Below are 12,898 nucleotides of genomic sequence, written 5' to 3' on the forward strand. Positions count from 1 at the left end.
TTAAAGGAAATGGTTCTCTAGTTTGTTTAGCTATATGAAAAACTTCACAAGGCATAACAAAATCATTATCAAAATTAAGAACCGATTTTAAAACATTCAAAGCCTAATCAACAGGATGTCCGAATCTATTATGCCATGTGATTTTAGAAAAAAAAACATCTAGAAATTTTTCTCACAAAATTAGACCTACCTAAAGATTGACTTTTAAGATAATACAGACCTCCTGATTCTCTACCAGTCTCCACAACCTCCATGGATAGTGAATCCTAAACAACATATTTATTTTCTTCAAAAATTACTTTATATTTGTTTTCCTTACAAAGCTTATGAGCAGAAATCAAATTAACATGAAAATTAGGTATTGAAAAAACATCAATTAAAGTCATTGAATTACACAAGTTCATGTTCCTAATTTTATTAATCTTAGTAGTTGATCCATGTGGATGGTCAACTCTAAGATTTAACGTTGAGACATCAAAAACATCAAAACGTTGAGATTCAATTGCAATCATGTGTCGACTAGCACCTAAATCAACAACCTAACTTTTATTTTTAATGAAAACATTATTACAAACAATACTTGCCATGTTTGCATTGACAAAAACAACTTCCAAAAATCTTTTATCATTAAGAAGAGACATAAGCTTGGAGTATTGAACATTAGTTAAAAAATGTTTTATGAGTTACAAGAAAAGACATCAGACATATTAGAAGATTCACAAGCAAGAGAAACAGTTCCAGAGACATAAGAGGTTTTATTAAATTCAGCTCTTGGTTTATAACCCTTAGGATTACCAATAAGCTTGTAACATTTCTCTATAGAATGTCCTTTAAGACCACAATTTTTACAAAAATTAAGGAGTTTAATTCTTATTTTACAACTTCGTGGTATCATTTAGGTTACCAGAAAGAGTAGAAGACTGACCTTTATTAGTCAAAGTAAAAAAGAAAACCACGTTTTTTTATTAGACTCTTCCATAGAAACAATTGAGAAAGTAGTTTTAACATCAGGAAAAGGTTCCATGATTAACATATTCCTTTTCACTTGATTAAAGGAATAATTTAAGCCACTTTCGAAGTGCATAAGTTTCATCAATTTAGAATGATTGTTTAACTGATTTGCAGCTTCACAGTGACACTCAGTGCATTTAGTTAATCCTTCAAATTCATGCCAAAGACCATCCAATTTATTAAAGTAATCAGGCACATATAAACCACTCAAAATAGAGAATTTATACATTCATGCTCATTAAAGACTACAAAACCATCAGCCTTATAATAAGTTTCACACAAATCAGTCCATATATCATGAGAAAATTTAGAATAGGCATAACCAATATAAATTGATTCAGATAAGTGATTAAGAAGACAAGAAGACACAATAACATTTACCCTATCCCACTTAAGAGACCTAAATGTATCATTTTAATCTTTAATTTCAGTTCCTTTAATGAAACAAATTTTATTTCTTGCCTTTAAGGTTCTTTTCATAGAACTTTTCCAAACTCTAAACTTATCATTTACAAGCAGTTTGAAATTAATAATGGTTGTAATAAAATTATTAGATGGATGCAAATACAGAGGATCATTAAAATCAACAACATCATTCTTAGCCATGATTAATAGAAATCATACAAGAAGAAAAATCAGGAATATTATACCTAATCTCATAGGTTTACACGCAGTTTCTATATTTCACACCAAATTCACAACCATGTAAGGTTAGTGTAGGATGAAATATAGACGTAAAACAACCAAGATCAACAGATAGCGGATAGATAAAAAAACCCAGAGAGAAAGAGACAAAAAGAGAAAGGCGTGCGAAAAACTTACAAACATCCATAATAACGCACATCAAACAATAGAGAGAAAGAGACAATAAGAGTAAGGCGTGCAAAAACTTACAGAGATCCACTATAACACACGATAGCAGCTCATTAGATTCAATAGATTTGTCCTTAAACAAATCTACCACTGAAGGAAACATGCATTCAACTTTCAGGCACAAACTCTGTTAATGGAACCTTGTTTGAACGAATTTTGATGTTGACTGTTAGGTTTAACAAGTTAACCCTAAGAGTTTACTATTATCAAACACGTTTACTCCCAAAAGACATGACAAGGACACCACTAGAGTTGATGGAACCCATAGAACCAAGATCTAATAGCAGATTCGAGAAGAAGAAAACACTAGATCTGATAAACAGTTCATGACCGAAAAAGAAAGAACGAACAAGATCTAGATGAAGGCAAGAAACCCTAACCCTAGACCTGAAACCCTAAATTTATCGAGAACAACTGAGATAAAAAAAAATATCCAAACAAGGCTATGATACAATCTAAGAAAACTCAATCTAAACATATACACAACTACCACAACATCGTCAACTTTTATACACAAAGAACTAGTTGGTTTTCAATTTCGTAAATGAAAAAACCTCTCTACAAATCACTGATACAGTCAATACAATGATTCACACAGATATTCTATCTAAACTACTCACACTAGTCTATAACAATAACAATGAAGAACGACGAATGTACAGAAGATCAAAGTGAAGAAACCCTAATCAATGCAGAGAGAAAACGAGAGCTATACAAGATGTAATTGATACAAATGACTGAGATAGACTAAAATCACCTACAAAAAATGAATATATTCTTCGGATCACAACCAGGTCAATCTTGGAGCAAATCACGGATATAATCCACCCACAAATAGACTCCTCGTGTTTTCTACTTCATCCATACTTTCAATGTGAGCCGCAATCCACCTTTAGACAACTTACATCTTAAGAATCCAAAAATAACAAAACAAATCTTATATAATATAAAACTGAAAATTCATTACAAGAACCAAACAAAGGATACTACAATGATAAGTTTGATACATGCATATATTTCAACATTTTGTGACGACATGACAACATTTATTTTAACGTATTCTTCTAAGTTCTTTATTAAATAAATGTTTAGTAGGTTGATTACATCGAGGCTGTAAAACCTATACTTGAAAGTTATATTTAACGGCTATGAAAGGGCATTGTTCTTTCTATTGGACTTTGTTTGGGAGGGGTGTGTTCTACTTTTTTTCCTCAAATTTTTATTTTAATTCATGAAATTAAGGACATTGTTCTTTCTTATATAATTATATTTTATCGTGCTTATGATTGTGATCCATTTATGATTCCTCACATAGATGAAAATAATGAGATTGTGGATTTCACTCTTGTCTACGAGGATGAGGACAAACATCTTGAGTTAATAAAGTGTAAGAGAAGACAACTTTCTGGTTCAAGGTGTTCTACGGTGTATTTGCTACCACATGTTCCTATCCCTTTTCTTAATTTGTCTACAAAAAAATATCACATCAACACTAAGAACATGAACGATTTTGTTATCCAAATTAAGGCAAAATAATGAAATTACATTTACAAAACAACATCGATCATTTTGAGCAATCAAATGGTCTAGAATATGATAAACACACATGCATCATAGACAATGAATTATTTTGTAGATGCTTGTAGCAGATGAATCACTTTATCCAAATTATTTTGTAGGCGCATGCTTTTTGGGCCTTGTTCTTCAAGTCGATTGCATTCTTTCTCAACTCGTTACCTCTTTCTTCATTCATCAACTCAATGACAAGCTTCGCAACTTCCTCTCTCTTTACATCACTATCAATCTCCATGGCAACCTCCCACTTGTTGTAACACGACCAGCAATTTGTTTGTTGATCACCAAGATATGGCCAACAAATCATTGGGACTCCACCGGATATACTTTCAATTGTCGAATTCCATCCACTATGTGTTAAAAACCCTCCAATTGCTGGGTGATTTAGAACTTGTTCTTGTTGGCACCAACTAGCCAACATCCCTCTACTGTTTGTCTGTTCCAAAAACTCTGCTGGAAGAACGGAAGAGTTGCCCTTGACGAGGTCTGGGCGTATTATCCATAAGAACGAACAATTGCTTTTAGCAAGTCCCCAACAAAACTCGACTAGGTGTTCATGTGTCATCACTGTGAGGCTACCGAAATTCACATAAATAACTGAAGATAGTGGTTTAGATTCTAGCCATTCCAAACATTTGTCTTCTTCTTTCCATAGACTTGAACTGAGTGATGCTACAGAGTCATCAACAATTGTCTTCTCTAGTAAATTCAAAGGACCAATTTCATAACATGGAGGAAATGTTGAACAAAGCATTTCCAAAAGGTCATGGTCTAGTTCATGAAAGGTGTTGATGATGATAGCAGAAGCTCTTTTTGCTCTCTCTACTTGTAAACACAAAAACTCACCCATGTAGTCGTCAAAAGAGCTGGCGTTTCTGAAATATGAAGGCATGTCTTTTAGTCGTAAACCAGACATGGTTGGTGCACAATCTATCAGGGTATCTAAATACCCATTTACTAAAGTACTCGAATCTGTAGAAAATTGATGAAATTAGAAACTAAAGTGCATACGCACATGAATGTATATATGTATAAACGCATACATCCATACATATATCTTGTAAGAAAATAAACTAGTTTTCTTTTGTGGTGCAAGGAACACGGAAACAGAAGAAGAATGTAGTGGAAGAAAACTTGCTCTTAAAGTTAAAACAAAGAAAGAACTAGTAATTGCATTAAAACAAATGACGCCTACTTTTATACTAATTAATTAGATACCTTATGAACCTCTAAAACCATAAAAAAAAGACTTCGACTCTTATTCTAAAACTAGGAAACAAAACTAATAAAAAAAACTTTCCTATTGCTTTTCAAATAACCGATTAACCCAACAATCACCCCCTTAATCGGTTTAGTCATACGAGCCACTCGTTCAAAAGAATGCCGGTTCCTCTTCGATTAGACCCGCTTCTTCCTTTTCCCATTTAGGACACTCGTTTTTATAGTGACCAAGCTCACCACATTTGTAACATCTAACGTGACTTTTATCCCGGACACGTTCATTACCATCTCGACTTCTCCCGGACCCCCGACCTCTTCCCCGGCCACGTCCAAAGTCATCCCGATTTGAACGTCCATTGCCACAATGCTTACAAACATGTGATTTTTCCTCACTAGCCAACAACAACCCACCTTGAGTGTCCTCCACTTTCTCGGTTCCTCTTATACGCTCCTCGTATGCCTTCAATCTACCAACCGCTTCATCGAATAACATTGAATCCAACTCGAAACATTGCTCTATTGAAGCCACGATTTGAAGAAACGACTTAGGCATCGAATCTAGTAACCTTTTTACCAAATCACCTTCTTCAAGCTCATATCCAAGACTCCTTGCTTTTAACGCTAAACCGGATAATTTCGTCACAAAATCATCAACCGTTTCATCCTCCTTCATGCGTAAACTTTCAAGCTCCCTTTTTAAGGTTGCAAGTCGAGCCGTTCTCACCCGATCCACTCCCAAATACCGTGTTTTTAGCCCATCCCACACTTGCTTTGGGTCGGTGTAACTCGCCATTTGCAACACCATGTCTTCGGGTATCGCTTGAAACAAAAAAGCAAGAGCTTGTTTTGACTTCTTTTGATCTGGTGCTTTATCTAACGTCTTTGGTTCGACCGTCTCCCATATGCCATGTGCATCCATAATCGACTTGACTTTAACCGCCCACACCGGATAATTCGTTGGAGTCAAAACCGGAACTTGATATGTCAATGAACCTCCTTCTTTAACCAACGACATCCTTTTCTCCTTAACCCCGACTTCTTTAATCAAGCTTGTTCCGAGAGCACTCTTCCACCGGACAACAAGACAAGGTCACGACCACCTTTATCGTCTTCCGTCACCCGCAAAACGAACCGAATCAAAGCCACCCGCTTTGACGTCTTCCCGTTCGTTTACTCCGCGCCTCCGGTTAGTCTCTCACAAGCCCGATTAAAAGAAATCGGGGTTGTTTCTAATCAACCTCGAATCACACCCCCTTCAACGAAACTGCGCTCTGATACCAAGTGTAAGAAAATAAACTAGTTTTCTTTTGTGGTGCAAGGAACACGGAAACAGAAGAAGAATGTAGTGGAAGAAAACTTGCTCTTAAAGTTAAAACAAAGAAAGAACTAGTAATTGCATTAAAACAATTTGCATTAAAACAAATGACGCCTACTTTTATACTAATTAATTAGATACCTTATGAACCTCTAAAACCATAAAAAAAGACTTCGACTCTTATTCTAAAACTAGGAAACAAAACTAATAAAAAAAACTTTCCTATTGCTTTTCAAATAACCGATTAACCCAACATATCTGATGTTCGAAGAAAATTTAGTGTATAATTACCTTTACGTGGCATTAATCCTCTCTCTAAAAGACTGGGATACTCATGAATACATATTAGACAACCAACACCGCTGGTCCATAGAACTATCTCCGGGATATCAAATTCGCTGGCCACATCATGGGTGAAGCCCATAACAGCGTCAGCCACTATACAAGTCACCGGAGAAGATGAGGCATTCAGTTTGGTAAGGAGACTTTGAAAGGGACCCATAAAATTTTTATCGAAGGACTTGCATAAGGATTCAACATCTTGCGTCGCATCAGGGTTCTGTGGCGGAGGAAGGCCATCAAGAATGGTCTCGAAACAGAAGGTAGGGAGGCCATGTAGGGCGTCGGAGCCCTGAGATTTGAGGAGCCGTTGATGGTTGAACTCGGTGTTAACGAAGGTAATATGAAACCCTTTGGAGTGGAGGATTTTAGCAACTTTTAGCATTGGGTTAATATGGCCTTGTGTTGGGGCTGGTAAGCACAAGGCATGTGGTTTCTTTTGTGAAGAACCCATTGAAGCCTTCTCCATTTTTTTTAAAAAAATTCTGTTGACAGTATGCAGTTAATACATAATATCTTTCTATTTTTATAGGCACGTGGAAGAAGCAAAACACAATTTTTCTTGACAAAAATTATCAGTCATTACTTTTTCTGAAGTGCCATTTTTCGAAAATATTACAATTTTGTGGAAGGTTTTGCCAAAATAGAGCACTTAAGTCTTATCCATTCATTCTGCCAAAATAGGTTGCAGAGATAGGGATATGGGCCACCAATTCAATAATCATCAGACGAATTTACATTAAGGCCCTTTTTAAGTTTCTGTTTTACCCCTTTAACTTGTGTATAATATATAATATTTGTCATGCATGCCATTTAAAAAAAGGTTATTAATTTGATTGAAAGTATTAGAATTTAAAAAGAAGTTTTTACGGGAGGTGATAATTAAAAAAGAAAATTTAATTGGGTTGTTTGGGAAGTGATTATTAAACCGGTGGACAAGGGAGGTTTTGGAGTTGGGAGCCTTGATGCAGCCAATCTTATTCTTCTCTCCAAATGGTGGTAGAGACTAATAAATGAAGACCGTTCCTTTTGTTTCTCTTGTGTTAAATTCATTCATAATCTCAAGCTTATTGATGGGAAACCCTTGGCTAAAAGAACTTTAAAAGGTGTTTGGTTCAACATTTCTCAAATTGAGATGGAGTTTGAAGATAGAGGAATTAATTGGGTGAATCCTTTCAAAAGGCTAGTGGGAAATAAAGACAAAACATTTTTTTGGAAAGATGTTTGGTGTGGGGACAATCATTAGAGAGATAGATGTCCTAATCTATATGTCATTGAAATTAATAAAGATTGCTTAATCATGGATATAATGATTTTCAGCCCCAGTTTAGAAGCTCAATGGAATTGGTTTTGGTCAAGGCAACCTAGAAAGGGTCGAGAAGCTAACCGAGTTGGTTTTGTTGTCAAGTAGGTGAGATTGTTGTTGGATACCGATGGAATAACATTTTTTGCTCTTTCAATTGGGTTAAGTGTATTCTTATTAAAATCATTGGTTTTGTGTGGAGATTATTAAAAGATAGGATTCTCACGGTGGTTGTCAAGACCAACAAAATAAATAACCCTAGATATTGTACTAGGGATGAGCATTAGGACCGTCAGAACCGAACCGGAACCGGAATTAGTGGCAATTCCGGTTACCGGTTCTCCATTTTTATGAAAACCGGAACCGGTTTGACAATTTTCCCGTTTTTTAAAATGTGCTTAATTCATTCATATGAAGTCAAGTATTTTATTTTCTTCCAACATATAATTTGGAGTTTGTAATTCATTTTTTACTGTACAAACATATGTTATGTTTTTGTTAGATATTGAATCAGACACATGCCCCGAAAGAAAGAATATCGATGCTGCGTTTTCTCTATTTCAACAATTTTTTTTTTGCTTTTTTGAATCTGTCCCATTTTTTTAAATGTGCATAACTCATTCATATGACGTCGGAATTACTTAAATTTTTTTTTCCAGCATGTAATTTGGTGTTTGTACTTCATTTTAGATACATATTTTGGTTAGATTTTGAATTAGTTATATACCTTGGAAGACAGCAAATCAATGCTTAGTATTTTCTTTTCAGCATTTGTTTTTTTTTTTTGGAATTTGTCCCGCTTTTAAAATGCGTATAATTCACTCATATGAATTCGGAATTACTTGATTCTTATTGGGTTAATGTCACAAAAGTTCTTAAACTTTCAAGAAGTTGTCGGTTTTACCCAAAGTTGAATTTTAGGCTCGGATCTTCCGGGTAAAAGCACAGCGTCTTTCCAACCAAGCTACACAAGATTACATGTTTTACATTCCAATTTATTAAATATAATGTATTCTTAACGAATCCAAATCTTTATCTATTATTATTATTATTATTATTATTATTATTATTATTACTATTATTGGTATATGGATTTAAAAAAACGTATTTTCTTTATACATACAACTATGAAAATACCATATAAATATTTATTTAATTCTACATTCACAAAAACATATTTATTTCGTATTTAAACTATAAAAACATAATTAAATGTATGCATATATACTCAGATAAGGTTTTTATATATTTTTATAAATAACATTTTTTATAATAATAATAATAATAATAATAATAATAATAATAATAATAATAATAATAATAATAATCGTAGTAGTAATAACAATAATAATAATAATAATAATAATAATAATTGTAATAATAATAATACTAATAATAATAATAATAATAATAATAATAATAATCATCATCGTAGTAATAATAATAATAATAATTGTTAGGGTCGAATTATATTGTAATATGTCGAAGTTTGTTTTACCCTTCGTATGTTTTGTTAAGTTTATTTACTGAGGTGTATTTCGTACGAAGCTTAATTGTCAATGCCTTAGTATTTTTTGTATGCTTTCACTGTTCCTATAAATATGAAACTTTACTTGAATTAGATATGAGTCCTTTACAGAACCTGTCTATTTTTCTCTGTAAAAGTTGAAAGCATAAATGAGCAGAAACCAGATCTTATTTACATCGTTTGTTCAATCTGCATTCGTTTAACTCTGATATTGATTAATACTTGATTCCTCGATTCAACAATTGGTATCAGAGCAGGAATCATGATCTGAGATCTAATTTTCATTCTGTTTCAAAAGGTTTTTGAATCAAAATTCTGGTTCAAAAAGTTCTGCATCTTTTGACGTGAAAAAGTTTCTAGATCTTGAGTTGTGATTCGATTCTGCAACAGATTTGTTGAATCAAGTATTCTACTTTGTTTTTCTGTTCAATTCAGCAATTTGCTCTCAAATTCTATTTGATTTCTCATAAATTCTCAAAATTTTCTTCTGTACATCAATGGCGAACTTCAATCTCAACTCGATGACTTCATACTCTCATCTGCTAGGATCTTCAACTAAGATTCCTATGCTCATTCCTGAATACTATGATCAGTGGTCTGATCGTATGCAGGATTACTTGAATGGAATCGATGAAGAGGTTTGGACTTGCATCTCAGGGAATATTACTCTTCCAACGAACCTTCAACCAATTGGATCTTCATCCAGTACTACGAGTGTGGAAAATCAAAATGATCGTATGAAGAAACTTGAAAAACGATGCATAAGGGAGTTGCGTGGTGCATTGCCTCCGGTGGTGTATAACTATGTCATAAGTTGTACAACTGCAAAGGAAATATGGAATAATCTCAAAGAAAAGTTTCAAGGCAGCGAGAAGACGAAAATCAATTCAGTTAAGCAATGTTTGATTGAATTGAAGAATTTCAAGCAAAAAGATGGTGAAACGATTGAAAGTTACTATGATAGGCTAAATGAGCTGATATACAAATGCAATCGTTATGGAATCACGAGGTCTGCCATGGAATTCAATCTCACCTTTGTTATGGGACTCCGTAAAGAATGGAGAAGCGTTAGCATGATGGTGAAAAATCAACAAAGTTTCGACACATCTTCTTTGAATGATTTGTACAATCAACTGAAAACTCACGAAAGCGAAGTGAATGAAATGGCAGAAGAGTCGAAGCTAAATCTGGGAGGTCCATTAGCACTTGTCTCAAAAGTGACTGAAAAGGAAACTATCGAAAAAGATGATTATGATGATGAAGAGGGGTTTATAATGAATTCGGATGATGAGGCAATTGCTTTTTACTCTAACAACTGAGTCAAAAAGTTTTTCAAGAAACCGTTTAATTCGAAGGTGAAGCAAAGTGAAGGAAAAGGAAGTTCCGTGAACAAAGCTGCAGGAGAAGAGAAGAAGAAGTATGAGAAAAAAGATGCGAAGGGTGCTGAGGAAAAGAAAGAGAAAAAAATTGAAAGGAGATTCCGGTATGGATTTTCATTATTGCAATGAAGCCAATCATTAAGCAAATGATTGCATGCTTCGAAAGAAAGATGAGAAGAAGAATAGAGTGAAGGATGAGGCATATTATGTGGAGAGGTTGGAAGAAGTACGTACGAAGGCGAAAAATCTGTCTTTGGTGGCTCAAGGTGAACAGGAGAATGATGGCACATATCAAATCTGGTCTTCGGGCTCCGATGATGAGGAAATGCGTAATCCTACGCATGGGGCAATGTATGCGAAGCTGGAGGAAGATTCAGACGAAGAGGTCAAGGGCCGTTACTTTGTGTCAAAATCTGCTGATAAGTCTCCAATGACAACAAAGGAACGTAACATTCTTCAATCTTTCAATATTCCGTTAAGTGCATATGATTCTGAAATTGTTGCTTTTTATGATACTGTTGCTTATTTCGATAATTTGGTTATTTCTGCTAGCAATGAAGCTAAGAAATTAAGCAATCAGTTATTAGAGACACAGAAGAAGTTAGATTTGAAAATGGTCAAGATAGAATGTTTAGAATTGCAAATAACAAACATAATGTGTGATCGTGATTCGTTATCTAGTGATGTAAAACTTTTGTTAGCTCAACGAAATATCTACTGCAATTCTGCTAAACGTCTATATGCGAAATTAACTGCATTGCATCATTCGTGTGATATTAGCAAGGAACAACATAAGAAATTATTACCTTTTCTAGCATACGAAAGAACGAAGGTAGATAATATTTCGTATGATTGTGAGAGAAACATTCCTGAGTTTGACAAAATTCCTGATGATAGATATGCTTATGGAATTGCAAAATTGATGAATGTCTTGATACAAATGAATTGGTTAACATTGTGAATGATACTTTGACAAAATCAGAACAAATCAAAATTTTGAAAAAGACTGAGAATTCGACATCTGATTCTCAATCTAATTTTGCCGATATTGAAGATAACTCTGACAATATTAGCGAAATTAGTGAAATTGAGGATGTTGATTGTTCTTAGTTGTCTGTCATTAATGTTGCATCAAAATCTAAAGGAAAAGAAAAACTTAAGGATTTGGAAGTTAAGATTGACATTGACAAACCTTCAACTTCAAAAGTTTGTGATTCTGAGTTTGTGGATATTCGAGATAGTCAAACGGATAGCAGTGATGATGATAATAATGATGACGAATCGAACAAAAAGGTCTCTTCAAACAAAGATTCGATAGAAAAAGAAATTCATCGTGTTGTTGTGGATCAAGTTTTTGGGGACACTGAAAATTTCGACAAAGTGTTGTCTGAAAAAGGAGCCCATTATTTGGAAACAAATCAAGTGGTGTATCCTAATTTCAAGTGTACTGATGATGTTGTCTTTCCAAATCAAGTGTTTGTTACAACTGGAAATGTTGAAAACATTAAACCAGAATTCACCAAAATGGTCGAAGATGACAACAAGAAGACAACGAATGAAGGATTCTTTTCAAATCAAAGCACAGTCGAAAATACCTTAACAAAGAATTCGTATGTTTTTCAAAGACAAAAACCACAACGCAAATTGGTTGAAAAATCAAAAATTATGAAAGAAGTTCCAAAAGAAGTTGTTGTGGAAAAAGATACTATTGTCAAATTAAATTCCAATGAATTTAAAGAACAAATTGACAAGTTTTCAAAAGAAAATGCAATTTCAAAAAGACAAGCTCGAAAGAAGATTTTTTGGCAAACAATGGAACTTCGAAAACAACAAAATGAATTTAATTTGAAAACAACTGAAAACAAAAAGACTAAATCTGTTGAAAACAAGTCTTTTCATTCAGAAATTTATTCAGATCTTAAGCAAAATCCCGCTCAAACAAATAAATCTAAATATGAATTTCAACCGAAAACAAATTTTTCGAAAGTTTCAAACTCATCATTTTCAAGAGATAACAAAAATACATCAAAGAATGTTCAAAATCAATCATCACATCAACGATTTTCTTCTAATCAACAAACAAGGTTTTCTCAAAAACAAAAATCTCCAAATCGATTTTCTCAAAATCGAAGTGTTGGCAACAATGATGGAAGTCGATACGCTATGACATTTCGACCTAAATCAAATGTTGATTTCTTTCCACAAAAACCGAATTTTCCAAATCCTACAGGAAAACAAAATTTAAAAGTTTCGTACACAAAAGGGTTGTCTCGTGACAAAAACATTGATCATTGGTTGGAAGGAAAATGTCGAAAATATCAATCAAGGAAATATTCTCAACAACAAATTCATGA

General features: G+C 33.8%; 1 protein-coding gene across 1 annotated transcript; it reads right to left on the reverse strand.

The window, feature by feature from the left end:
• Positions 1–3,377: 3,377 nt before the first annotated feature.
• Positions 3,378–6,903, reverse strand: LOC145119934 (7-deoxyloganetin glucosyltransferase-like). The gene is made up of 2 exons (XM_079055702.1): positions 6,287–6,903; positions 3,378–4,431 (listed from the first exon to the last, which is right to left on the reverse strand). The coding sequence occupies exons 1-2, from the start codon at positions 6,801–6,803 to the stop codon at positions 3,539–3,541; spliced, it is 1,410 nt and encodes a 469-aa protein (XP_078911828.1). The 5' UTR covers positions 6,804–6,903; the 3' UTR covers positions 3,378–3,538.
• Positions 6,904–12,898: the final 5,995 nt, after the last annotated feature.

The sequence above is a fragment of the Lactuca virosa genome, chromosome 6 (genome assembly GCF_052849685.1).
Source record: "Lactuca virosa cultivar CGN04683 chromosome 6, Lactuca_virosa_CGN04683_v6, whole genome shotgun sequence".
Lineage (NCBI taxonomy): Eukaryota > Viridiplantae > Streptophyta > Magnoliopsida > Asterales > Asteraceae > Lactuca > Lactuca virosa.